At 45.1% G+C, this 27709-nt stretch overlaps 9 protein-coding genes across 9 annotated transcripts; 3 read left to right on the forward strand and 6 right to left on the reverse strand.

Moving 5' to 3' along the window:
* Positions 1-100: 100 nt before the first annotated feature.
* VTP01DRAFT_4009 (uncharacterized protein) lies at positions 101-2706 on the reverse strand (the record flags this gene model as incomplete). Its single annotated transcript, XM_069382644.1, has 5 exons — positions 101-180; positions 245-368; positions 437-972; positions 1031-1129; positions 1191-2706. 5 exons carry the CDS (start codon positions 2704-2706, stop codon positions 101-103), a joined length of 2355 nt encoding a protein of 784 aa, XP_069235943.1.
* Positions 2707-3174: 468 nt separating this feature from the next.
* On the forward strand, positions 3175-5376 carry VTP01DRAFT_4010 (uncharacterized protein; the record flags this gene model as incomplete). Its single annotated transcript, XM_069382646.1, has 9 exons — positions 3175-3370; positions 3459-3585; positions 3662-3800; positions 3869-3942; positions 4015-4114; positions 4173-4425; positions 4495-4732; positions 4791-5084; positions 5157-5376. The coding sequence occupies 9 exons, from the start codon at positions 3175-3177 to the stop codon at positions 5374-5376; spliced, it is 1641 nt and encodes a 546-aa protein (XP_069235944.1).
* A 469-nt stretch (positions 5377-5845) lies between these two features.
* Positions 5846-6443, reverse strand: VTP01DRAFT_4011 (uncharacterized protein; the record flags this gene model as incomplete). The annotated part of the gene is made up of 2 exons (XM_069382647.1): positions 5846-6200; positions 6265-6443. The coding sequence occupies 2 exons, from the start codon at positions 6441-6443 to the stop codon at positions 5846-5848; spliced, it is 534 nt and encodes a 177-aa protein (XP_069235945.1).
* Positions 6444-6476: 33 nt separating this feature from the next.
* VTP01DRAFT_4012 (uncharacterized protein) lies at positions 6477-7836 on the reverse strand (the record flags this gene model as incomplete). The annotated part of the gene is made up of 6 exons (XM_069382648.1): positions 6477-6820; positions 6905-7168; positions 7324-7461; positions 7524-7580; positions 7640-7717; positions 7803-7836. 6 exons carry the CDS (start codon positions 7834-7836, stop codon positions 6477-6479), a joined length of 915 nt encoding a protein of 304 aa, XP_069235946.1.
* Positions 7837-8417: 581 nt separating this feature from the next.
* VTP01DRAFT_4013 (uncharacterized protein) lies at positions 8418-13706 on the reverse strand (the record flags this gene model as incomplete). Its single annotated transcript, XM_069382649.1, has 19 exons — positions 8418-8621; positions 8679-8790; positions 8849-9215; positions 9270-9363; positions 9426-9435; positions 9500-9772; positions 9834-10048; positions 10110-10249; positions 10318-10381; positions 10445-10479; positions 10543-10777; positions 10847-11277; positions 11336-11432; positions 11498-11968; positions 12028-12095; positions 12157-12214; positions 12275-12548; positions 12608-12840; positions 12897-13706. The coding sequence occupies 19 exons, from the start codon at positions 13704-13706 to the stop codon at positions 8418-8420; spliced, it is 4191 nt and encodes a 1396-aa protein (XP_069235947.1).
* A 1471-nt stretch (positions 13707-15177) lies between these two features.
* VTP01DRAFT_4014 (uncharacterized protein) lies at positions 15178-20765 on the forward strand (the record flags this gene model as incomplete). Its single annotated transcript, XM_069382650.1, has 8 exons — positions 15178-15225; positions 15282-15512; positions 15576-17277; positions 17343-17574; positions 17647-17708; positions 17761-18162; positions 18218-19515; positions 19575-20765. 8 exons carry the CDS (start codon positions 15178-15180, stop codon positions 20763-20765), a joined length of 5166 nt encoding a protein of 1721 aa, XP_069235948.1.
* Positions 20766-20961: 196 nt separating this feature from the next.
* VTP01DRAFT_4015 (uncharacterized protein) lies at positions 20962-22020 on the forward strand (the record flags this gene model as incomplete). The annotated part of the gene is made up of 3 exons (XM_069382651.1): positions 20962-21170; positions 21233-21385; positions 21447-22020. The coding sequence occupies 3 exons, from the start codon at positions 20962-20964 to the stop codon at positions 22018-22020; spliced, it is 936 nt and encodes a 311-aa protein (XP_069235949.1).
* Positions 22021-22410: 390 nt separating this feature from the next.
* VTP01DRAFT_4016 (uncharacterized protein) lies at positions 22411-24367 on the reverse strand (the record flags this gene model as incomplete). The annotated part of the gene is made up of 8 exons (XM_069382652.1): positions 22411-22698; positions 22755-22810; positions 22870-22925; positions 22982-23340; positions 23410-23491; positions 23551-23969; positions 24033-24208; positions 24289-24367. 8 exons carry the CDS (start codon positions 24365-24367, stop codon positions 22411-22413), a joined length of 1515 nt encoding a protein of 504 aa, XP_069235950.1.
* Positions 24368-26456: 2089 nt separating this feature from the next.
* VTP01DRAFT_4017 (uncharacterized protein) lies at positions 26457-27650 on the reverse strand (the record flags this gene model as incomplete). Its single annotated transcript, XM_069382653.1, has 6 exons — positions 26457-26621; positions 26682-26824; positions 26882-27129; positions 27183-27249; positions 27493-27571; positions 27633-27650. 6 exons carry the CDS (start codon positions 27648-27650, stop codon positions 26457-26459), a joined length of 720 nt encoding a protein of 239 aa, XP_069235951.1.
* Positions 27651-27709: the final 59 nt, after the last annotated feature.

The raw sequence follows: 27709 nt of genomic DNA on the forward strand, positions 1-27709 counted from the left end.
TTACACTGTATGAACGAACAAAATGATTATGTAAATGTTATTGCTATATACTTTTTATGTGGAGTTATTTGTTGTCCTTCAAAAGTCTGTTAAGACGAAGTTAAAAGTTCATTAAGGGGGTATGCTGTGCACCCCTTGGGTATACGATAAGCGTTGCAATGAATAATCCAATGGTGATACCTGAAAGATACCATGTTAAAGGAAACCGGATACTCGTCATGAACGAAAGAGGATAATTACTTACCAATAGCGCCCTCAATCATACTAAGCGCAAAACTTGCTCCCTGAGACCCGTACTCATCATCCTTGCCTCCAAACAGGCCGATGGCTGCCTTCAAGCCCAAACTACCTGGCACGAGATAAAATATCTATAGGATTTGAAAAGCGTTACTACACGGCTGCTATGTATCCGTCGAATTTTGCAACTGATCCTTACCGCTAGCAGAACGGCATCAAAGGACATTTTACCGGTAAGTTTTGTCATCAAATTCCCCAGTAAACCGACCGCGAAAGCTGGAACAACCTGGATGACTTGCTGGGGAGCATGTGCGAGACAGGAAAGCAACCAGTTGACAACGAAACCTGTCACCGATACAAGCAGCATAGCCGGCCAGCGGGGAAGCCGCGCTCGGAGCAGTTGGCAATATGCAATCGCAAACAACGGAACCGTCATAAAGTGGAACCACTGCGACTCGGCTACCACGCAGGTGTTTGCATTTGTAGCTGTTTGGCACTCGGGTAAAGCCTCCAAGGTTGCATTCCGATCGACAGTAACATACAGTTCAGAACCCATTTCGACGCCGTAGCCAAGCAAGAACGAGTAAATGATGGCGTATACCATACGGACGACACCGCTGACAAGCTGCCTGGATACCAATTCAATGATAGCGATAGCAATCGCGTATCCAGGGAGGATGACAATAAACGATGAAAATGCGATGGGTATAAAGCAAAAATGATACTTTGTCACGGCTGTCGATAGCAATCAAAATTAAGTAAGGCAAACTAGACTTTTATGCACTGTACTTACCGCGCGCGACAAAGCCGATAAATATACACACTGTGATTTCCCATATAGGTTGAAAACCCCAGAATCGTCCACTGAATAGTTCATACAATGCAAAAAACACTGTGATGTAAAATTAAGTCATTGTGTGAATCATTGGTTTGTTCAATGTTGTTGAACTTACTGGCCAGGGCTGCCGCGATCCCTGCTTCCTTGAACCGTCCACCGAAAAACATGACGCATCCGCAAAAGCTGATGAGAGCATAGACAAACGGATTGAGCCACTGCGGATAGAATTGAGGGTCGTTGGCAACGCGATCTATAAATTCCAGTGCTTCGTCTACCGTAACTTCGCCGTGGGACACGAGCTTTTCCAATCGATAGATCTCTCCTAATTTGTGCATGTCAAACCCTGAAGTTTGTCGAATAAAATGCGTCTCTGTGGTGTGCGTCGACGCGTCGTAAAAGGCGACGAGCATGACATTCGGTATGTACACAAACTCTGCATCAATGTTGAGAGTTATAGTGACATGCTTCAAAATATATTCGAGGCGATGGGCCGGGCATCCGTAGAGCATCAATGCTTTCGTGAGTTTGCGAATGAATTCGTGTTTTTGGAGAATATTGGCAATTTCAAAAGCAATGTGCACGCGATCTTCCAAAGTAATAGGCTCGAACTGCGATGCTGTCGTGATGGCACTGTTCTGAGATAGACGCCGCGAGGATGGCATAAATTCACGTTTCCTTTTCTCTAAACTGGGTACTACGTGGCTGCTCGACGTTACTGCATTAATCCAGCTTCTAGGTCGCTCCGTCATCCGTGACAACCTACTCTGTGTTGGCAGGGATGAAGTAGACGGGAAAGCTCTTTTTAATTCTGGTTTGCTGGTGGCAGGATGGCGTAAATGTGTATGGGTTTGCGTGAAATCAAAGGGTGACGCGTCCGCTGAACGGCTTAGTCGACGGGGCATCGCCGATTCTTCGTCTTGCTCTGCTGCGTCCTCCTCCACTTGTTCCGACTTTAGATCGTCGCTTTGTTGTGTTGCTCTTCTACGATGTATGTGCCGGCTGTGGTGTCGATCCAATTTCGATTCTAATCTCAGCAAGGTTCCGAGCACGCTTGCAGAGGATGCTCCACGGTGTCGACGGTCAAGATAGTCGTCGTCGTCATGGTGCAAGGTCGAATCCGAATCGCCTTCGTTCCTTTCTCGCAACATCGGATACTGGCTGCTAGAGATCGATTGTCTGCTATCTCTTCGAAGCATCTGGTGGATCAAGGAGACAGACTCCACTACGTGATCAGTGAAACGCACATGTCGATCCTTTGCTTCTGGCCTTTCAAGAGCTACATCGACATCGGAGCATTGTCCGCGGGAGCGCTGCTTCGTGCATTCATCCTGTTGATCTGTTGTCACAGGAAGTTCGTTCGGCAAATGCTGATCATCGGCTTTACTCAATGGATTTAATGGAATATCCGTGGGATCGATACTGATACCGAGAGAGCTCTTTGTCACGCTACTGGTCTCACTGTGAAAGTTGCCGTTACCGTCATTATTTTCCGTGGTCAGTGGCTGGTTGCTAGCGGCAAAGTCGAAGTTTGTAGCTATGTTGAGTGTTGGAGAGGTAGACTGCCCACTATTGCTATGGTCAGGTATGCTCTGATCTCTGTGATCAGCATGTCTTGAGCTGTGATCGCTCATTGATCTAGGAGCATACTACGCGGGAAGAAAAGAAAGAAAAAAACAAAAAAGGCCTGGGAAAAAAAGCGTTGAAAAATCGACCTGTCAAAGCGGGACCCCTGCTGGGGTTCAAAGAACAACATATTGTCAGTGTACTTTAGACTTGACAACGAGCTGCAACTGCAAGAGAGAAGAAGCAGCAGCAGTCAGTGAAGAATGAGCAACTTGTCAAATTCAAGATTCTTGCTACACAATGCAAGTAGGAGAGTCTAAACGCTTTTTGGAAGGCGTATGGCAAAACTCAATCCATCCATACTGCCCCGCATCGCTGCCCCCAACCAAATTTTGGCAACGCTCGTGAAATTTTCGAAATTCAGTTTTGTGAGAAGCTGCATGTGAGCACAATTGGTAGTCTACTTTTTTCTTTTAAATCGAAAACCCCACTCTATTGCGTGAACTACCTTTTTTCACCGTTTCACCCGTTAAAAGATGACAACGCTCTCGACCGTAGACCACCTCGTCCAGCGCCACCAGACTGCTGTTGTGACAACGAGCCCCGAATATAGAAAGAACTGCGAGGAGTGGCAAGAGCTCATTGCAACTCTCAGAGAACGCCTCCGGGAGGCTACGAACGAAGGCAAGCCAAAGCACATTGCCCTTCACAGAAAACGCGGGCAGTTGTCAGGTACTTTTTTGCTCTTATTTTTCAATTTCAGCATTCATGCGCAAAGCTAATGCCGGCAGCTTTCTTTGCTTACCCCACACAACAACAGCCCGCGAGCGTGTCGAGCTAGTGCTTGATGAGGATTCACCGTTCCTTGAACTGTGTCCTCTGGCCGGATATGGCCAGGAAGACATGACCCTAGGAGGATCCATTGTTTCAGGTATCGGTGTCGTCAGGTGAGGCGCTCCTCTACATTCCAAGATCTCAAATTGATTTGTATGTATTGACCGGTTCCCTTTTTCTCCTTCTCAGCGGCGTACTTTGCATTGTGTCGGCAAACGTGCCTACAATGGCCGGTGGTGCAATGAACGAAGTATCTGCTCTGAAAGCAGGTCGTATCCATCAAATCGCTATGCAGAATCGCTTGCCCACAATCACGTTTACGCAATCAGTCAGTACAGTGATCAGGATATCACATAAATGGCTGGATGGCGCTAATCTCTGCTGAATATTAAATAGGCTGGCGCCAACTTGCAACAACAGTTCCGTGTGTTCCACAGAGGCGGTGCAGGTTTCCGCAATCAAGCATTGCAGTAACGTCATCCTAGAATTTTATGGCTTTTCATATTTACATCGACGCTCATCAACTCGATACATAATTTTAGATCCAAAGCGCAAATCCCGTCATGCTGCGTCGTCTTTGGCAGCTCCACTGCTGGTGGTGCATATACACCCGGTATGAGTGACTATGTGATCATGGTCAAGGTACCGTAATGTAATTTTATGCATGACAGAACGAAGTTGACGAATGAGCTGTTTTCAGAAACAAGCTCAAGTATATCTTGGTGGTCCTCCTCTCGTTCAAATGGCTACAGGAGAAATCACAGATTCGGAGAGTCTTGGTGGCGCTGATATGCATTCGCGAGTTTCTGGAGTTAGCGACCAGTTAGCGAACGATGAACTTGATGCTATCCGCAAAGCACGCGAATGGATGGCAAACCTTAACTGGGAGCCAAAGGGTCAACTTCCTCCGCGCCACTTGACAGGCCAGTACGAAGAACCCTACTACGACCCTGGTAAGTTATGAATACGGCTATGTAGGTTGATATGCGATTAGCCTTTAGTAACTGTATCATTGAATTCAGAGGAACTTTTGGGAATCGTTTCTGCAAACATTCGCATTCCGTTTGACGCAACTGAGGTCATTATTCGTCTCGTGGACGGATCGCGATTTACTCCTTTTAAACCAAACTATGGCGTCAACCTGGTCTGCGGCTGGGCATTCATCCAGGGTATCCCGGTCGGTATCCTAGCCAACAATAATGTGATCTTTACGCAGGAAGCCAACAAGGCTACCCAATTCATCCAGCTATGCAATATCAAGTAAATGCCATTTTTTTACTTCAGTTTAGCGTAACGTTGGATACTAACATCAAAGTAGAAACACACCTTTGCTTTATTTGCAAAACATTACTGGCTTCATGGTCGGCAAGCAGTACGAAGAAGAAGGCATTATCAAGGCCGGCTCGCGGTTCATCAACGCTGTCAGCAACTCGACTGTGCCTGCGATCACTATCATGATGGGCGCTAGCTACGGTGCTGGCAACTACGCCATGTGTGGCAGAGCATACGAGCCTCGCTTCCTCTTTTCTTGGCCCAATTCCAAGTGCTCCGTTATGGGTGCTGAGCAGCTAAGCGGTGTCTTGGATCTCGTTATGCGCCAGGGTGCTGCTCGGTAAGCATCTAACAATAATTTAGAAACTATTTTCACACGTTCTTTTTGCTAAAAGTATATACGTGTATACAGCGCTGGCAAGAAGATCAACGAAGAACAGGCCGCGCAGACAAAGGCTCTTTTCCAGGCTTCTGTTGAAGCTGAATCCGATGTTTACTACACTTCTTCTCGCCTTTTGGACGACGGTATTATTGACCCTAGAGACACTCGCACTATTATTGGTTTCTGCCTTGCTGCTATCTACAACAACGAGGTCAAGGGTGGTAACATCTACGGTGTCAGCCGTATGTAAGGTTGTGAAAAATAGAGACTATTACGTCTTATACGAGCAGACTTGCACAAATATAGTAGAGCGGCGATAACCACTCAGGAAAATCATCTATCTAGTAGCTTTCCTTCTAAATCTCGATGGTATGATTCCAGTCTGGCATAGACTATTGAATATAATCCTGAAGTTCAGGACCGCAGCGAGATCCCTGTTCCATAACCTCCTAATGATTTTCTCGCCATCTTGACAGCGTTCGTTCTTACATCTATCGACTTCTCCCATAAGTAACAATATTTATACCGTAGGTATCGAGAGAATACAGACCGAAGCAAACCATGACATATCACTTGTGGCATCTTTGCTCGTCTATAAGGCCTAGGATTCTTTACCATTTTGAATGTCTCCAAGGGTTGCGCGCAATCAGGACGGAGACTCGATGTTTTGAATTCATCGATTAAATAAACTTGGAACCGTTTGTTGCGTAACATCCTTACTAGACCATGCCCCGGGCAGGTTCATGGTACTTGTTCATAGTCGAGCTCCATGCTGACCAGTTTCCAATGATTAAGACAGGATCTCCTCCAAATTGGTCCCGTATGGCTTTCGCTAGCTTGTCGTCGCCTTGTTTCTTGTATAAATTGGAACGAAAACGTAGATTTCGGTATATCAAGGACTGATAGTGTCGTGACATTATGGCGCTGACCTCGCATCTAGTCTTCATGTAAAGCAGAAACTTTGGAATATACACCGTTGCAGTAGGATGCTTCGACAATTCCGCTTCGCACGCTTTGACTTCGTTTTGATACTTTGTCTTAACTTCTTGTACTGTGTAGCTTTTGTATCGATCGCTTTGTGTTCCTTGTATAGCGACACGTAAGCGGTGCCTCACTGGTGCTGTCCTGATGCATACACTATAGCAGATCTCTAGGTCCGGGATCGATGAAGACTGTCCTTGGCTTTATATTTTCCAGAGTCTTCTTGTCCAAATCGTGAATGTATGTGAAATCACTCTTCGTATCAGCTTCCGTTTTCTTTGGTTTGCGACCACATCCGGAATCGCCATCTGTGAAAATAGTTCCTTTGAAGGCCATAGACTTGTCAGCGCCTTGGTTTCGCAGAGGCTTCTATTGGAAGTTGACAACTTGCTTCCACAGGTCTGAATCAAAGTCGATATTATTTGGTTTTTTCAACATCTGAGTCGCCAGAATTCTGGTATCAATTTGCATATGCGCTGGGATCCAGGATGTTCGTAACGGCATACACTGGAAAGTCTTGATCTCATGGTCTTCGCAGAACTTGGCCATCATTACGTAAGCGAGCGCATGGTTCCCGGGTCTTGACTTCGAGTCATAATATACGGAATCCTCGTCAAACTCGTATGCGACAGGGTAGGCAGAAAACGATGCATCATGAAATTCCAGCAACAACTGGCTTTGCTTTTCTGATGACAGCAATCCTCGTGTGTTACCTGTAATAAAGGCTTGCTTCACATCGTGCGCAGGCTTGGTGACTTGCTTGTATATAGCTTCCTTGATCTCTTAGCTGGATTTGCCTTGTTCGGTCATCTCTTTAGTGATACGCGCTCGATAATCCTTGACTTTGAGCAGCGAATTGATTACGTAACGTAACCGGTTACCGAAGCAATTTTTGATGCTGTTCAAGTAGGCGGTGCAAATGCTTGAACCTTCATAACGCGCAATCTGCTGTGAATTCGTAAGCGCTTTTCGACTGAATCCAAAATGTTTCAGGTAATTTTTGATGTGCCGATCGATCAGCCCACGATAACGTGTTGTACCATCCGTTCGCGAAGACTTCACTGTACGCAGTGTCAAAGAGAGCCAGACTTCAGCGAAGAAATCCGTTTCCAGCCAGTTCTCCAGGGGAAAATCGCTCTCCAGATTCAGTAGCATGTATCTCCGATAGGAAGATGTAGCGAGCAAGCGCGTATGCGTGTGTAGTGATTTCGTTTACGGTGATGACGAGCTTCTCCAGCGGACTTCGATATTGCGCTTCCCACGAAACGCTTGATAGATGACTTGACAGTCATTACCCGTTTCTTGCGCTTTGTGGGTGTCTCAGTGGTCTTTCGGCGCTTGCTACTTGATTTGCCTGTGTTGTAATATGCAAGCCCATGTCAGTGCAAAATCTGGAAAGAAATCTGTATGGCTTACCCGCAATGGCATCTTTGTTTTTGCTTCGCTTAATGGTTCGATAATCACTCGTACCTGCTGTAGCAATTATAAATATCTGATGGGAGAAGTTCCGGTATCATAAGTTTGAACTTCACCTGTTTGCCTTTCAGGTTTCTTTAGAGCTCGTTTCCGAGGTACGATTGGGGTCTGGAAGTCATCTTCCCTGTCTTCAGCTAAAAAGCGTAATATATGACCAGGAAGGGCAGATACTGTCAGCGATATATATAAATCCAGTATGAGTCAGTGAAATGACCATACCTGTTTCTGCATCGCTTCCTTTCGTACTGGACATATGGATACAGGGAAAAGAAAGGGATTGCGTGGCGACTACAAAAGCCGTTTAAATTCACGCTTAGTTGCGACATTCAAATAGCGATGTTATTTTGAGGCCTCCCTTTGCTTCCTTGGAGCCGATGTCTCTTATCATGAAAAGTTGTCAAATGCTACAAATTATTATCCAACGCATTCTAAATTTAATGTCATTCATTTAAAACTTTAAAAAATACTATATTTCTTTCTTTAAGAAGCTTTGCTGCTATATATCGTCCCTCATATCTCTCAGAGGATCTACATCACTGAAAGGTTTATCTACATCGATGTTTGACCTTGAATTCGATCATCATAACCGGAAATTGAACGAGAAAGTCAGTGCTACCGTACAGGACATGAGTCCCCTTCGTCCCTTTCATTTACGCATACTGTCTAATCTACTTAAGCTCCAGCTCGAAATACGTCCGGTCGCCTCTTGTAACACAACACCATCGAATTGCGGTTTATTCAGGCCTGCGCACGCTTGAGAGAATACAATAATTTGATTACGTTTTATATATACACAGTTTGCAGCGAATAGCAGTAATAGTAGTACAGTACATATTATGCAAAACATTCTCGAAGATCCTGCTCTGTAACCAACTCTCCGCCTCCGTGCTTTTGTGATTCCAATGGAGTTTCCTCTGGTGCTTCCACCTCCATTTCATCCTGTTCCATGCTGTGTGCTTTGTTTAGTTGACGCCGGTTATGGATTGCATGGATGCGCTCCTCAACGGTATTTCGAACTATATACCAGTAAACTGCCGTCTATCGGAACAATAAAATCAGCAGGTTGAGCAACTTGCTTTTTTTTTCAAGTATTACCTCCTGTGTCTGGCCGATACGATGGACACGGCTGATAGCCTGTCTTTCCAAAGCATCGTTGAGCACCGGTTCAACAATGAATACAGTGTGCGCGGCAGTCAACGTTAAACCACTTGATTTATATTTGTAAGAAAGCGCAGTAGCTGATGCAACATTTGTATTTGCATTACCTGGAATGGCTCCGTGCATGCAGAAGAATCACGTTGGTTTCAGGATCTTCGCGGAATTTTACAATGGAATCTTCGCGTCTGGACTTTCCAAAATGCACAAATCCTATCTCGTTTTTCTGAAGACCGGTAGCAAGCAAACCCAGGACTTCACTCCATTGAGAAAAAACTACGCATTTGCCGTTGGTCGTTTCCTTGATATACTTGATATGCTGTATGATGCCATCCAGCTTTGCACCCAAACCTCGAACAACGGGACCTCGCCGGACGAGCTTCATGTAATCTGCAGGTGCTTCTTCATCCACGGACGTTATGCTGTAATTCTTGCTCCTGCCCTCCTGAACCTCATTCTTCGAGGACTTGTTCCAAGCTTGAGACCACGTCAGTAACCTCTGTGTCCGCTATGGTTCAGCTCATTGCTTACCTATCAGGTAGCATTCTCTGATCATCACGTGAGTGTTGCATTGGGGGCATCGGTGGTGTTGCTTGAACCACAACAAAGCGCAATCTCGGCAGTACTTTTAATATCTTAGTATTCTATGCTCAATATATACGAGTTTAAAAAAGTTTCTGTCCTTACCATGTGTCCACTATAAATCAAAAAATGTGAGTGATCCTGCGCATTTGAACTAGTATTTAGCTATTGTTGCTTACCAAGGTGTCACTGCGCCCTGACTAAAATCTGAGCGACAAATCAAGCAGTTTTGCTGCGCGTCCCAATCTTGCTGCGACAGATTTTCAAGATACGTGCAACGTGCGGACTGCTCCTTGTACCTATTCTGATATTCCTGTTCTTCCCGCTTGCATTTCGCGATCGTTCCTTCTGGGTCTGAGCTTTCCCACTCTCGAACGTGGTCAGAGAGTTCTTGGAGCGCTCGGTAATACTCGATGCGGTAGTTGTACAATCCATTTAGCTTACGATATTCTCTGTGCAGCAACAGAAGATGTTAGACTCTTCCTTCGAAAGATATATTCTCTCGTTACCTACGTTTCCAAATGCTCTTGGATCTCTCTTTGCTTCGTAGCGACATGTTGCAAACGAGACAGCTCAGTCCGGATTATATGTTTCTCGTATGGGTTATCTTCAGCTTTGCTGCTTGCATTGCGCAGGACAGCAATGATAGCTGGCAAGTTATCAGAGCCGGCATCCGGTGCTAGTTTCCGTCGTAACTTGTTAAGTTTCAAACGCAAAGCAAGAATTTCCTACAGGGTTGATCAAGATTGAAAAATTTTAATCGAACACAACAGACAAGCTGTGACATACATCGGACTCTGTCATTTCGTCTCCTTGTTGTTCATTGCGCTGAACATCAATTTGCTCTTCGTCTTCGTCTTCGTCTTCGTTGTCTTCGGTTGATCGTTTCGAACGTCCTTTACCGCTACTTGTTGATGCAAGCCATACGCCTAATATGTGAACTTGAGTTAGCACAACCCCTCTGGATGCAGATATAGAAACGGAGATGCGCACGCACCGTTGAGATAAAAACCTCGATCTCGTAATATTGCCTGATAAACGTCTTGATACAGCGCCAATTTCTAACACGAGTCAAGTTCTCAGTTATAAACTGAGATGGAAATATGAAGATATACAATTCTCACCTCCTGGATCTCAAGGGATTCCTGATATTCATTACCTGTAAGATGCGAGAAACCCAGTCAATCTCATGTACTTGGCACTCTACTTATTTGCCACTTACCCGTCGCTTCACTGCCACTGTGGTCAACAAGCTCTGTTCGAAGCATCTCTCGCAAATTTGTTCTCCATTCCTTGATATACTCCATTTGCTTGTTCAGCGTCTCCGTCAACTCCTCTATCCGTTCGCGAATATACGTTGAAAATAGGATCGTAGCTGGCTGGGTCACTTGTTGGACATCCGCGTCATCAAGCAACTGATCGCTTTGCTTCAATGCCTCTTCCTTGTATTTTTTAACCTACAGATTTTTTTGCTCGATTGATATCAAAGTCATTGCTTGCAATTCTTTACATTCCATGATACATACTCGTTCTTCAGCGCGGGTAAGAATTCGCAACCGCGTATTTGCAGCTTCATCGTAATACATCTTTTCCTCATCTGGTTTTTCTAGACCGTTGTAGACGCAGCCGAGATAAAAGTAGCATCTATGCAAGAAAGATAACCACTTGTGCCTTCGTTTGACGAGATTTTGCATTCTGTCTTGCTCCACATCGTTTGCTTTAGAGTCGTCGTTTACGCAGCTGCTTTTACTTTCTGAGACTTGAATTCGAGCGATACGGGTTTCATTGTTCTCCAGGCAGCTTTTTGCGTTTTCCAAGGCGCTTTTGTACATCTCTGCCGCATCTTCTAGGTCCTTGCCCAATTCTAGCATACCGCCATGTTGCAACTGTGCATTGACAAGCCGGGACATGGAGTTATCAACTTCGTCTTTACACTGGTTGATCAAAGCATCGAGGACTAGATGGTTTAGTTCAACAATTATTACAGAGATATGCCAAAAAGTATCCCTGCTCACCTTCATCCAATGTTTTGACTGACTGTCCTACTACACCGCCTCTTCTGCTAGATGTACCCACCGCTGGGTGCACACACGCCTGTCGTAAGGTCAATAACTATCCAGCCGGAACGTTTAGGCTATCATCCTTCATTTAATACAGTCAATCACTGGATAACTCACCCAGCTTTTGAGCCTATTAACACAAGCCTGGAACTCTCTACGCTCGTCCACATCAGTGCACATATCCAGGTTCCAATCTCTGTTTTCGAGAAAGCTGCTAGCCGACGTAGAAAGGCATCTTTCCCACAGGTTTTGATAGTACTGTTGTTCGACACTGGAGAAATCAATGTTGACAATGTAGCGTTTCTGAGGTGGTATATGGATTTGATCTGCGAGCTCAGCTTTGGTGTTGCGCTTGATTGTCTGTCGTGCAAATTTGTAGAATATGCCTTTCAACAGAGGTTGAGTTATCATTTTTTTGAACATCCTGTGATTGCTGATACAAGGCGCTAAGCCCAAGAAGAGGTATACACCGTAGAGGTCGTCAATGTCGTGCTTGATGGGTGTGCCTGTAACAGCCCACGAATACCACCTCGGTATCATCTGTGCCATTTCGCCTACGAGCGCCATCGGCGATTCCACCATTTGGGCCTAACAAATATGTTGTCAATATTTGCTGCATATCGCATAATTGCCTTCTTTTCTGATACCTCGTCCAAAATGACACGGAACCAAAGAATTTGTACCAATGGACTTCGCTTTGGTGGATATTTTCTTTCTACACGTAAACTGTAAGAACACAGAATCTGGATAATATTTCTCTGATGATGAATTCTTACCAAATCTCCTTGATCGATTCGGTTGAGGTCGAGCAAAATACACTTCTTCTTTTAGAACCTGCATAGCCCGAGTCAATCAATAAGCCTAGAATTCAATGTATGCTTATGACAAAGGTACATTGTAATCCGTCAATACAACGTCAAGTTTGGTAAGTTCCTCAACCATCGAGTCCGACTTCGTTCTCTTGTCGCGTTTGATGCCATCATATATTCCAACACGGAGACTTGGAGCATGATGCCTCAATTCCGCTTCCCATTGTTTGATGATAGACGGCGGCGTGATGATGAGAGTGGCGCCTGTGTAGTGTAAATCGTATCCTCTAGCTATCTTGGCTGTTGGATGCCCAGGAGAGCTCTGATTTAACCGATGTAAACATATCAAAGCAATGGCACTGTATTGTAGATTCCATCAATCTTTAAGAAAATCGAGCTAATCGATCCATCAACTTACCAGACGGTTTTGCCCAGACCCATCTCGTCTGCTAACACACCTCCACGTCGCGCTGCATACGTCGCCTCCTTGAGTTCTTCCGTCATTTCCAGTTCGACCTTTTCTGTAACACGGTTGATCCATATTTTTCCTGACTCGCAGTCGAATTTCTCCCAGATATATGCGTCCTGCGCATCTTTTTCGGGAAGGTATTCAATCTGGTTACTGTTTATCCGGTGGTTTTCTTTGGATAGCTAATAACGGGAAATAAGAAAGCTGCCTGTTACTCTGATCCAAGATTACGACGTACCATCCATTCGACATTCTGAGCCTGGAACGGTACCAGCTTGGAGGCAAATCCATCGATCGTATAATGAGCAAGCTTTGGTCTGGCGTGAGACAACGTGGGCCGCAGATTGCGATACAAGTCTTCCACCGTATCCGACTCTGGTTGTGGTTCTCCGAATGGATACAATGTATCTATGAGATGAAATGCTTTTTTGGTGGCAGCTCGATTGCTGACAAGAGATAGCGTTAATTCCAGTGCACATGTTCCAGGCGTGCTCCATCGAAGATAAGCGTCTCCGGATTCGGCAATTCCGCTTTGACAAGCATCGGCGATCGCAAACAAGACGTCATTGGTCGTTTCCTGAGCCATATCTTCTTCACCCTTTAAGCGTACTGTTTCGTTGCATAGGAGAACGGTGCCGTCTCTTGTGCTTAAAGCTAGCTTTGCCTCTTCAACGTTTTCCTTTGAGACAAAGCAGGACCAAATACATGCGAGTTCCGAAAGCGATCGATCTCCGTGCATGTCACCCCCGTTGATCCCTCCATTGTGCGATTCGAGAGGTAGGCTAACTCTGCAGATTGGGATCTTTTTGACGATCGATCGTGTATTCCTTGCCGTCCTTTGCCTTTTGGCTGCGCGATCTATAGGAACAGCTTGATCGTCGCTGTTACCAGGGGGCCGCGATTGCACTCTACCATCGCCCTCGTCTAGATCCATGAATTGTTTGTCTGGACTACGTCTCAGATAGTCCCAAAAGCTACTGTATGCGACGGTGCCTTGGATCTTCATGGTTTGCAAGGAAGAGACGTCAGGTTCAGCAGCGAGCTGCATTTTCTGTGCTTTAAATCTGTTCCGAGATACGAGATACCGCAAATTTCAGAAATGCGCATGGGCTTTCTTTTTTTCTAACTGATCTACGTAAGCTGCCAAGCCGTACATCTCATGGAAGCATATAAGACGCTTGCATTGCGATATTATTACCAAATGTTAGGAATGAGCACCGTTCTCGCGCGGATTTGGATATGACGATAGCAGAATGCAGCTGCACTTTAGTAACTTTTTCCATTGGCCTCGCAGTAATGTATTTCAATCTTTAAATCATGGATAATTGTGGCGAACATGGTTATGCAGCTGATGAGCCTATGTCAGTCCATTCTGTTACTAATTTAAAGATCTATAATATGCGATGATTTGGGAAATACAATAAAGGACGCATCCTACAGTATCAAGGAATTTTTCCCTATGCCACGTATGGGCAGCTCTAAGAGGTCATCAGGAGTTGACACGGAAGTCAGCTCATCCGTTTTGACGGGAAGAAGCACAGTAGGGCAAGACGCGCCGTCGTAGCAGATCATCAGACGGACGACACAAGGCGCGATCTCTATGGCACGCGAGTAGATTGTTTCGTGATCATCACTGAGCAAGTCGAAATAAGGAAGCCATAGATGTTTATTATCCTCTTTCATCAAAAGAAAAAAGTACAAAACGTTTCTGTAACTACGCCATCGGCTCCAACGCCCGCCCTTTGCATAGGCAAAAGAGGAAAAGGAGAGTGAAACGGACTTCTATCATCCCTGATCTGATAGAAGCATATTGATTGATTGATATGAACAATGGCAGCAAACTGTTTACACAAACTCTGTCTTTGTGCAGCTTATCTGGATATCTTATTTAATTCAGGGAAATATGAAAAGAAGACGAAAGTTAACGAAGCGGAAGCATTCGTATTCTCAAAAAGGAAAAGAAAAGTGAGTAATAATATCATAATCGACCAGCACCGTGCAAGATCCAACCATCGAAATACTACGGAGAGGGATATTCCTTGCAGAGCTGTTAGTCAACGTGGTGATCGAGGATTACTATCACTTGCTATGCATTTGCCTGCTGTCATCAAAAGGTGCCGTGAGTTCGTTGTGATCTACCAACACCACAGATTATAATAATAAATGTCAATAAAATTTAATAACAAAGGAGTCCGTCTTCATATTGTTAATTTCCTGTCTGATGCAGTATTCAACTATTAGAATTGAGTAGGACAATAGCACAAATCAAGCAAAAATTGCTTATCTCGAATGCAATATCGCGTATAAATCTCTGTGGACGCTCTAAATATACCGGATCATTTTCGGTTTGAGGTCATACACTTTTCATCTAAAGTTGGGAAGACGATAAGCAAAGTAGCGCTGCTGTTGCTGCGGGACCACAATGGAATACTCAGCGACAACTTCGCGATTCTCTGAAAACAATTTCCTCCTCCAACCTCGACCTCTCTTTTTTTTTTATTTTTTCTGCCGCGCAGAACATGGCACAGTCTTTGCCAGATCGCACGGTAAAAACTATACCGGAAAGTGTACGTACGCTGCATGGATACTCGAACTGAAAAGTGACACTGATCCATTTGATTAGCTTATTTATTCAAAATGGCTCGTGTCAAGCGCGGTCGTGATTGATCGAAAAGTACTTTCTCCAATCTTCTCCGTGCCCAGCAGCGACTCTGAAGAAGAATTCTACAGCGATGTGGAAGCGAGAATAAAAGTCCAGGCGCACGGTGCAGTGAAAGCTATCATTGACAGGAATATAACGGGCACAGGTCGTGTTACGTACACTGTCGAGTGGAAAGATGGATCGCAGTCAGAGGTAATATATATACATAGTTCACGTTAAAGCTGCCGCTTGATTGTTAATGGCTTGATGATACAGGAAACTCCTCGGATTATGCGCAGAGTTGACGGCGGACTGATGGAGGCGTACGAGCACCAATATCTATTGAAAGCTGGAGAAGAGCAAGAGTCATCAGACAGTGATTTTGTGGACGAAGGACAAACTAGTCGGTCGGATATGGATACCGACTCTGAGCCTTCGAGCAAAGAAGATGCGAGTTCTGCTTCTGGCAGCAGTAGCGGTGCAGAGGGGAAACCGTGGACGGACAAGACGAATGAGAAACAACAGAAAACGGTAGAACGCTTCGGAGCATCTAATATACCCGATTGTGAATATGAAGCAATTGAATCAGAGACTAGCGATGAAAAGTTTATTGTATCGCAGAGAGCATCTTCACGCCGAAAGGAACGGGAAACCACGGCGAGCAGTTTTGAAGTGGATGTTCGACGATCCACGAGATCAATTCAAAAAGCAGCGTTAGATTCAGATGATGAATATGCGAGGAAGCCAAAACGTCCATCTCAGAAAGATGTAGCAATGGAGACGGATGACGACGATGAGCGGCCTAGAAAACAGAGGAGAATCCGTCCTGTGCCCAAAATTCATTACCATCAGAATCTTGATGCACGAAAGAGCAGCGCTCAAGACAAGAATTTAGAAGCGTTCAAAAATACACCGTTCAGGCGTTCAGACGGTGTTTTTGAGGACATTGATCAATATTCGCGAAATGTTATGAATGCACACTGGATCAATTGCCTTCGATGTGAATCGCCAGGATACCCAAATGGACCACCAGCCAGATTATTGACGGATAAGATGCGCGATAGCGACGATGATGGCGATCCATTCGTCATGACGAAAGCCGAGGTGCGGGAGATGCAAGGACGATTGCTGCTATGTCTGACATGCAGCGCAGCCGCGCACGAAAGCTGCAATACTTCATCTAAAAAGAGTGCGAAGTTGAGACTTAGAAATCAGCTTATTAAGGGCGAAGAAAAGAAGTTACAGTATCAATGTACGCTTTGTTTCCGAGAAGTTGAAGAACGACGGCAGAAAGATCCCACGGCATTACCGCTATGTATTGTATGCGGTAAACCTGATCAACGAACTAAAGTCACCGTCAAAATGACGAATGATAAGCCTGCAGCAGAAGACAACACGGAAGTGGATACACAACCCGAAATTACATATCAGCAAGAGGACGAGAACTGCCTATTGTTCCGCTGCCGCAGATGTACCAGAACTTATCACTACGACTGCCTTCCTGACTTTCCGCATGTCAGCGATACACTTTTGAAGAATATCCCTGAAGAACTACGAAAAGATAAATCAGTGTGTGGCAAAGAATGGCACTGCCCAGAATGTATCATCTACGGACAGCCCGAAAAGATCATGGCATGGCGTTCGGCTAAAGATCCCGAGGATCGATCCAAGTTTTTTGATGATGAAACGGCGAAACCGAGAGAATTGTTGGTCAAATGGAAGGATGAATCATATAGACACTCAACTTGGGTGCCGGAAGCGTGGTGTGCTGCAGTGTCGCCCACGATACACCGGTATTACTGCACCAAAGCTGTATTTACCAAGTCCCAAAGTTACGAAGATGCTATTCCCAAATCTTGGATTACTATTGATCGCATTTTGGAAGCACAAGACCACCACGGAAACGTGATCAAAACTGATAGCATCGATACTGTTGACCGTGTTCTTGTAAAATATGCTTCAAGATCCTACGAAGATGGTATTGTTTATTAATTAAATATTTTCTCAAGAACTTTTTTGGTTGACTAAACGGTGTGAATATAGTATGTTGGGATGACCCTCCAGCTAAAGACTCCAAGCTCTATCCAGCATTTGCGATAGCTTTCTCGAAATACATCAAGGGATGGCAACTGAAACCACCGTACAAAATAGCAACCAAGATCAAAGAAGTTAGACAAGTAGCTACAGCGGAAGAGTACCGACGGCACGAACTTCGGAAACAGCCTGATTTCATCACTGGAGGTGAACTCTTCCCGCATCAACTTGATGGTCTCAAGTAAATATTCAGAATAACGTTTTTTATCTGTGCGGATTAATTGGACTTAGCAATGCTGTTATTATTTTCAAGCTGGTTAATATATCAGTGGGAACGAGATTCTCCTTGTGTCCTAGCTGACGACATGGGTCTCGGTAGGTAAAAAGTTGGTGCCTGCGATCGTTCTATTGCTAAGTATATGTCTAGGTAAAACTGTGCAAGTAATCAGTTTCCTTTACTATCTTGTCCATCGATTCTCTATCTATCCTTTTGTTCTTGTGGTTCCGAACAGCACAACTTCAAATTGGCTACGTGAATTCGAAACCTGGGCGCCAGATATGGTCGTTGTACCTTACCATGGCTCGGCCAGGGCCTTGCAGTATGCACGCGACTATGAGATTTTCCGAGGAGTGCACAATTATGATCAAATCAAGTGCCACGCTGTGATCATGACATACGAATCTGTGCTCAAAGATAAAGGATTGTTCCACCGACTTCCATATTGGCCAGCACTCATCGTTGACGAAGGTCAGAGACTCAAGAGTGATGCCAGTTCACTGTTCAAGAAGCTGCAACACTTGGAGTTCAGTCACACAGTGTTGATGACAGGTGAGTAAACTATTCAGAAAATGTTGCGCAAAACGTCATATTTACACCATTAAAGGAACCCCGTTGCAGAATAACGTGCGGGAGTTGATGAATATCATGCACTTTATCGATCCAAATAGATTCAAGGACGTTGAAGACCTCGAAAAGAAATACAGTGATCTTAACAAGGACTTGGTCAAAGAGTTGCACGATGAACTCAGGCCATACTTTTTGCGAAGGACTAAAGAGCTGGTTTTGCGAGGCAAGCTTCCACCCAAAGCAGAGATCATTGTGCCGGTCACAATGACCCCTCTGCAAAAGGAAGTCTGCAAAGACATCCTGGAAAAGAATATGATCTCCTACGCGGCATTGATCAGTAATGATAACAAGAACAATAAGAATAGCAAAAAGAGTCTCAGCAACACGCTGATGCAACTGCGTAAAGCTTTGAACCATCCATATTTGATTGACGGTGTCGAAATGCAGCAACCGAACGCAGCAGCTATTCACAAAGCCTTGATCGAAGCATCATCAAAACTTCAAGTATTGCATCAGATGCTACCCAAACTCAAGAAGGACGGCCACCGTGTGCTAATTTTTTCGACAATGAAGCTTACTTTGAACGTACTCGAGGATTACCTAGCAGCAGAAGGTTACAAATACGAAAGAATCGATGGAGAGACGGCGGGCATACAACGAGCAGACAGTATCGACCGATTCAATGCTCCGGATTCAGACGTATTTGTGTTCTTGCTAACGACGAGAGCCGGCGGCGTTGGCATCAATCTTGCAACAGCCGATACAGTTATCATGTGGGATTTTGATTACAATCCGCACTCTGATATGCAAGCAGCCGGTCGAGCTTACCGCATTGGCCAAAAGAAGCCTGTGCTTATTCTCAAGTTTATGACACGATACTCTGTGGAAGAAAAAATTGCGCAAATGGCCAAAAAGAAGATGATGCTGGATCACTTGATTGTCGAGACGATGGAGGAAGAGAGCATCGAGGATTTGGATGTGGAGAGCATCTTGAAATTTGGCGCCCAGGCGTTGTTTGAAGAGGATAGCTCAGAAGATATCGTGTATGATTCTGCGGCTGTCGACGACCTTTTGGACAGAAGCCAAGCTACAACCGAACAAGATAAGGAAACAGATCAAGAAGCTGAACAGTCAAAGCAGTCTTTTGCATTCGCCAAAGTATGGAGCCTTGACAAGAAGGGGGAGGAGCTACCGATAGAGGAATCACAGGAAGCAGATCAAAAACAAGAAGATTTTTGGTCGAATTATCTGAAACAAAAGGCTGAACAGTTGAAAGAAATGCAGCAAGAGAAGGAAGAACTAGGACGAGGTCAGCGAAGAAAGCGGGCGCCTGTGGTAAGTGGTTACACATAAACATATATGCTATGCAAAGCAACTTACGGTTGAAATATTAGAATTACTATGGTTTTGCCGATGAACCGACTGCGAAAAAGACCAAAAAGAAAGGAATTGCCAAGAAGAAAGGGCTGGAAGAGCTAGTTCCTGGTACTTCTGGATCTCCCGAGTCACTGCAATCGGATACATCATATGTACAAGATAGCGCTGGCGAGTCGGATAAAGAAACCGTTACTGAGGATGAAGATTTCAGACAAAAACCTTTTATTCTACCTGCAGCAGCTGTTACCAGCGCTATAACGCAGACTTCGGCAACTGTACCTCCATTATCAACACCACCCTTGCAGAACAACCAGATGGTGAGCACAACGCGCTTCCAGCAGCCGTACGTCCAACATCATATGCAGCAGCAGCAACAACAACCAAAAAAGCGAGGAAGGCCAAAGAAGGCGCCACAGAACAATCCAAACTTGCCACTTCCGGCTCTGAATGGACTTGGCCATCCCAACGAAAGGCCTGCATCCACGAATACCAACTTCCAACAGCGGATATTAGAGCTACCCAGAGTGAACACGGTTGAAGAGCTTGCGCGTGCAATTTTTCAAAAATACGGTGTTTATCCTATCATCGCTCCACCGGCGGAAGGCACACAATCACATGCCAATATGCCTGTACGTCTAATGCGTCCCATCCAAACACAAAATACACAGCAGCCGCCAGGAACGAGGCAGCAGGAATCTGCCTCACGGCCTTTTATTCCGGCATCTTTTCCTCCTCTCCACCCGCAGCTGGGGACTAATACTGGTATCCGCCCGCAAGGACCTCCGCCTTCTGTAGTTTCTAATCCCGTATCGCTACCATCGCTGTCATCAACCTCGACAACAGCGATGTATCCCCGACCTATTGCACCTTCAACTTCACGGCCAGCATTGTCTCATCCACCAGTGAACCTATCGCATCCTACAGCCACCCCGCAGCGACCGTTTTATTTTTATCCCCCGTTTCCAATGGCGAACATTCCTTCTATCGATACTGATACTCGCCCACCACATCAGAGTATCAATCTTACAAGAAACACTGCAAGTAAACAGCCGACAGGATTGAATGGACCACAGCATCACTCTAATGCAACGCAGCAAACGTTACAGCAGTTTATAGAACAACGGCCACCAGCGCCGCAGCCACCGCCGCCACCAGCATTGTCACCGCAAGGACCTGTATCCCAAAACAATACTAATAAGATTCATTAGATAAATGCAATGGCTTCATTTCTGACTAAGGCTTTGGTTACCCGATTGTTGGACCCTTTGACAACTGAGACATCACGCCACCGTAAGCTCAGATTGGGGGGAGTGGAAAAACCTGCCTTATTCCCTTCATGAGTCTTTCTCCCGCCTCGTCCCCCCACCCTTCTTCCTTCTTATTTCTTTTGGCACATAAGAAAGGATGTCTAATAATTTGGATTACTTGGACATCAATCCAGACTTTTTAACTTTTGTCAATCTATCGGATACACAGTCGCTTCACAGAGCGTCGGACGGATCGTTGTTTGTTCCGAGTGATCTAGCATCCGCCTCGAGCAGCGAAAACGAGCAGCGACGATCAAGCAAAGCGACAAAGAGAGGTGTCAGCTCCTTTATAAACAAACTCTACAAGTAAATGTTGATGGTTCAGATGTGAGGAGATTCTTTGTTAACAAATCTTCGTGCATAAATAGTTTGATAAATGATCCTCGGCACCAGAATTTGATTTACTGGAGTCCTAACGGTACATCATTTTTTATTCGAAATATCAAAAGGTTTTCAGATCAAGTTCTACCGGAATACTTTAAGCATGGAAACTTTTCCAGCTTTGTGCGTCTGTTAAACATGTAAGGAAAACCTCCTCCTAAGAATAATACAAATATCGTACACTAAAGGTCTCGAAAACAGGTATGGGTTCCATAAAGTGAACAAGTCCGCGCGAGGGCAGCGTGGTAATGAGAACGAGATCTGGGAGTTTTCACACGCCAAGTTCCAACGCGAGCGACCAGATCTTCTGCGAGATATTCGGCGCAAGACGATGGACTCTGAGACGCTGCGGCGGGAGGCAGGAGACTTTCAGATAGCCTGCTCGACGCTTCAAATCTCCCAGTCGGACCTGCAGCGGCAGTTTCAAGCACTCGAAGAGAACTTCTCAAACCTATTGCAAGGGTTTGAAGAAACCCGCAAAATGCAAAGCCAGCAGCAATTTTTACTCTCCCAGCTAGCGGAACGACAAGGGCTGTCCCTGAACCAGCTGTTTGATCTCAGTGGTGATAACTCGCCCGCTTGCTTGTCGCCCGCATCCTTCCAAGTCGCCCTCAACACACCGCTTCCACCTAGTCCGGCTCCTAGCTTCCAACTCGATCCAAACAACCTCATGTGGGATGGCAGCAAGGTCCCCACAACCCCTCCTCTTTCTGCTCAGCAGCAGCTGCCACAGCGACAGCAGCAACAACGCCGTCCGAGATCTTTTGTAGTATGAAAAACTGATAGAATTAACTTTGTCGGTCCATATTATTGTTGTATAAAGTAATTTAAACCACGCCAGAGTTGCAAGAAGGGGAGTGGGCGGGAAAGGGCCATATAATGGAAGATAGCGAGTAAAGAAAAAGATAAAGATATAGGTAAGAAAATCAAAGAGCGGAGGAGGAGAAAGGATCGAATAAAATAATAGAGCAGCAGCTGCAGCAGCTGCAGCAGCTACTAAGAGAGAGAAAGATTATGAAAAGGTCTAAATAAATATATATCTCAAGTGGTGTGCGTGTGTGTGTGGAATTAAAAGATAAATGAACGGACTTGCGGTTGTTTAGCGTCGCGTCCGCCGCTAACAATTCCGATTAAATTATTGTTGCTGCCCCCCCCCCCCTTTCTTTTAGGCAGTGGGTTCCTTTCCAAAGAGGACTCTGAAAGATGCAGCGCAGGCTCGCAGCACATACTTGATCTTGGCTCCGAAGCCGTTCGGCATGGGGAAAGTCAGCATATTCAGAACCAGACCTTTGTCGTCGTTGTACGGTGGGTATCTGGCCGTCAGGACGCTTTCAAAGCGAGTGGACTTAACCATCGTCGAGCGCTCGTGGGTGAAAGTATCAAAGGACTTTTCGCCGTGGTATGAGCCTTGTCCGGAAGGACCGATACCGCCGAATGGCAACGAGAGTTCTTGCTTTAGCCATTTAGTTAGTACTACCTCGCGAATAAGCTTGATTTCTATCCACTTACCAAGTGCATCAACGTGTCGTTCACGAGCGCACCGCCAGAGTTCGTGTTGTTAAGGACTATGCGCTCGTGAGTGGAGATGCAAGCAATAATAAAATTAAATATGAAGACTACTTACTGTAGTTGTAGGATTTCTCACTTCCTGCAAAGACATACAAAGCCAATGGATAATCCCTGTGTCTAGGAGTTAGCACAAGCGATGCGCGGGTCGCTGCGGTAAGTTTACGTACCTCGAGTTGATAACTTGGAGGGCAGCATCCATATCCTTAACAGGAACAATAGGCAGTATGGGGCCAAAAATTTCCTCACCCATCAAGTTGGGATCGTCCGGGTCGACGGGAGAGACGATAGTAGGTGCAATGTACAAGTCGTCGCGGTCGGTTTCACCACCGACTACGATGGATTTCTTGTCGTAGGCATCCAAGAGGTTCTTGAGACGGTCAAACTGGCGGGTGTTGACGATGCGGCCATATGATGCACTCTTTTGAGGATCAGAGCCGTAATATTGGCGGACAACCTTTCGGAGAGCCACAATGAGCCGCTCGACCTGGCCGCTGGATACGAGCACGTAATCTGGTGCAACGCAAGTCTAATATAAAATTTTGTTTCATTGAGTTAAAAATATTTCTCTGAGAGAAATAAAACATTGTCTGCTCACTTGGCCCGCATTGAAGAACTTGCCCCAGATCAGTCGGTTTGCTGTGATGTTAATATCCGCATCAGGGGTGACAACAGCGGGCCTGAAAATTCCCTCGAGTTAATAGATGCATACTATGTAAAAAAAGAGGAAGATACTTGCGATTTACCACCCAGCTCGAGCGTAACAGAGGCGAGATGCTTAGTAGCGGCTGTCATAACAATGCGACCGACGCGACCATTGCCGGTGTAGAAAATATGATCAAGTCGCTGGTCCAGCAGAATAGTTGTTTCATCTACACCGCCGTTGATGACAACGTACGCGCGCTGATCGAGGTATTTCGGCAAAATGCGGCCCAGTAATTCCGCGGTATGAACAGATACCTCGGAAGGCTTGATCGCAACGCAGCAGCCGGCTGCTATCGCACCAACAACTGGTAACAGCAAAAGGTTGATTGGATAGTTCCATGCACCCAGAACGGCTACAACGCCTTTGGGCTCCTTGCGGATGTAAGTTTTGTCAAGAGCGTTCATCTGGAAACGTTTCTTGGTATACTTTGGCTTTGAAAAGCGATCGACGTTCTGTTGGATGATTGGTGTGAGCTATATCTCGGAAATCACTTAATTTCACAGATAAATCGTTACCTTAATCATGTAAAGGGCATCCTCAATGACGGCCGAAATTTCGCCAATGTTGGATTCCAAGCGATGCTTGTGTAGATCCCTGTGCAGTGCATCGATAATTTGTTCTTGGTTCTCTTGCATACACCGGATCAAGCTTCGTAGCTGCTGCTTTCTGAAAGCGAGATCCTTAGTAAGACCTAAACGGATCGAGCAAAGAGTAGTTTAATTGGAGAATCAACCCAACATTTTCGATATTATTTTGGCTCAAACACGCTACCGGTTTTGAAGGTCTTGTGGAGCTCATCAATGAGTCCAGGAATCGAGTTCTTTTGGGTATAAAAGTCGGATGTCGCCATCGTGGCTGCAAAAGCAAACGGAAGAAAGGAGCGCAAATGCCTGCTGGAATAAGTGGTGTGTGTAAATCACGATACGGGATGGGAATCCCACCGTCATTTTAAATCCGCTTTTGCAACCCCGCGTCCGTTGGTAGCCAACGAATCCTGCCACAAGGTTAGCGTTGTACAATACGTTTGATGAACAAAACCGTTTTGGTCGTACAATACCCCTTTTGAGGTAGAATCTACCTTGTACCTGAGCAACCTACTTTATCCCCACCTGATTACTGCTACCCGGCCGAGGTCCTGGAAATTCTCGTCGATCATTTTTATCCTGTCTGCATGTGAAGTGAAAGGAAAATTATATAGTAGCAGAAATATAAAAATCATCCTATTTGCGTCGCAGCATGTCACGCCCTCATTGCAATAAAGATCGCCTCTTACCATTCGCTTGCGGGAACTAACAACTCCGATTAAAGAAGTACCTTTTTTTGGAGCGATAATGAACGGCGAAACAACAAGACCTTTTATTAGATTAATTGCGTCAAAATCACCTTTGCTAATACATAGCCAGTTTCTATGATCTTGTTAAATCTATTACCATGCTTGTCTCTAGAGAAAAGGACATGCCGAAAATCTGCAACCACCTAGCTATACATATCTACGCATAATACATAGCACATGTGAAGAAAGAAATGGAAGGGGTAGAGTTACACACGTCCACATCGAGATAGAAATGTCAGCAAGCACACTAATACTCTTTGCAAAGATCGAAAAGTGCACTTGTAGCACCGAATTAATATCTTGCCATGCCTTTGATAGCTTCGATGCTGAACATTACGTTCTACAAGCTGGGATTTAGATCCTCTGTCTTTGAAAGGATCAAATATTACTAGCCATTTAGACTCGAGCAAGCACGCGCATAACTGGTACAAGAACGAATGAATACCGAATAATGCACCTACGCTTGCAATCCCATTTCCTGGATATCTCAATGTGACTCGCGCTCACTCTGTTTCACACAGTTACTAACGCAAATTAAAAACATCCGCTTAATAGCTGACATATCATGCTTGCGCCTACTAAATAATATCATTGACGCCCGAGAAAACTGATCAGAATTTTGAAAATTTTCTTTTCCTCCTCCAATTTAAATAACAATCAGTTACACTGATTGACGGAAAGACCAAAGCCGTATATATTTGGTTTCGTAGACCACGCTGAAAATATGCAAACAGAACATACTTTTTAATGCATTGATTTACGATCGGATTACATGCGTGTGTGTAGTCATAAATGGGTATATTCATACATAATTTGGTTTTTTATGTGACATTCTTGCAACATTAAGTTGAGTAAATTCGCAATCCAAAGGTCATCGTTGTTAACTAGTGACTAGTTTGGTCTTGCTGTTCACAGTGCGCGATGCCAGCACGGTCATTACTATACAGGATAGAATGTAGCCTGAGAATTTGAAGAATGCAGATCGCGAAAATTGTCGTTCCTCTTCAGGAGTGCGAAATGAGGCATAAATCTTCCAGAGGTTTGGTAAGGCCATTTGTAGTCGAGCTGCTGGATAAAAGTCTTAAGTAGCGTGTTTGAAGAAGGACTAGAGAGATGAAGTCTTATTGGCCAGCTGTGTTTATGTTCACCATTCATACAGCCTTGTGGTTCACTTCAAGCAGTGACGCAATGCAGATCCATGAACCAACAATGAAAAAGAAAGCAGGTCGAAAGATAAAGTCTTTCATGTAGCTAGTGACATTTTGACCTGCTGTTTTACCTGTCTTCTACCTGAGTACGCAGTCCTGAAGTGAGCTGTCGTCATGAATGCCCAGCAATCTCGCATGCAGCGTTGATTTGAGAAATGTCCGGCTTGCGGTACGCTACAAGCTGGGAGTGGGAAGTCCCCGGTTAGGCCGGGATGGCGCCAAACGACATCTCATTGAGAGCCATGCATCGAACGCACTGGAGGATATGTATTGTTTCCTGGTGCGCTGGTATCTTCCTTTACTGACCTTGTCTCGATTTTGTATATAGTTACCATGATATTTGACGATATGTACAGAGTGTATAACAAAGGAAAAACATATTTTACAAGAGCATGAGATCAGACTTTTCTCGGCTTGCCCTTCTTCTTTATTATCTTCTCATGTGGCCCAAATGATTCTCGCCTAAAACGCTTAGGCGTCAATGTCTTTGAACTGGCCTTCAAGCCAATAGCCTGGTTGCTGTGCTTGCGTATGAGCCCGTTTGCAGCATCCTCAACAAAGCCCTACGAATGAAACATATGGTATATAAGACACTGGACAAACTGGTTGTGCAATGGACATACTCGAAGCTGAAGCATCCCTTCGACCGCTTGAGGTAGTAGAGGTATGGTTTTCAAGGAATATGGAAGCTCAAACTCGCAGCATTTTGTCATACGGTAGATGGCCTCATATTTGAAATCCATCGCATACACTGCGCATACAGAGCCTTTTGATAGCATGGAGTCTTTGAGCATTATAATTGATTCCCTTGATAAGCAATTACCTTTGACAACGAGCCCGCATACAACGGCAGATGGGACTCTTGCTGCAAGGAGCCGGTCCATCATCAGCTTGAGCTCATACCCTAACTTCACGGTATCGTTCACTGCGTCAGCTTGCCGAGCAATGGGCTTGACTTCAGCCGTGAATAGATTCTTCTTGCCCTTGGTATATCGGAAGTACACCATGTAGTCAGGTTTGTACGTTACATGATTAAGGTGCTCCGAGTCTCCCTCCATTGCCTTGTTTGCCCTAAAAGCTTGTGAGCATTGTCCAAAAGGCAGTTTAGGCAAAAGGGCAAGTACCAATTACTGTCTACGATGTCGTTTGCATCAAATACGACGTCCAAGAGATCGGACAAGTGCTTGTAGACTGTCGTTAAGTTGAATTAGTCATCTCGGTTGTCATCCTGCTGTTAAGACAAGGATTCCAGGAAGCATGGTGCAAAACGACCGCCATTTAATTTCCAGCAGATATAAGATAAACTGTGATGCTCCAATACGATTAGGGAACAGTCCACGGATCCTCTTGCTAACAGAACATAGCTAACCGTTAGTCCGTCTTCCGTACGCATCCGACAAGGAAAACTTTATTTGAGTCCGTACGAGAAATAACCTGGGAGAATGATGTTTGCCACGAACCTTTCATTGTTTGCGAGGATCCAAATACCAAGCACTAGCAGCTCCTTGTTCCACTACAAAATAGACCAGTGCGACTGAGTCTCACGTACTGTTATGGTTCCCTTCTATCTCGACCTCAGACGACTCCTCCATGAGTCCAAAATTGGGCCTAAATAACACCGATAATGAAATCGATGCCGGCAGGATCTTAA

This window comes from Rhizomucor pusillus, assembly GCF_041956525.1.
Source record: "Rhizomucor pusillus strain CBS 183.67 unplaced genomic scaffold VTP01scaffold_19, whole genome shotgun sequence".
In the NCBI taxonomy this organism is placed as follows: Eukaryota; Fungi; Mucoromycota; class Mucoromycetes; order Mucorales; family Lichtheimiaceae; genus Rhizomucor; species Rhizomucor pusillus.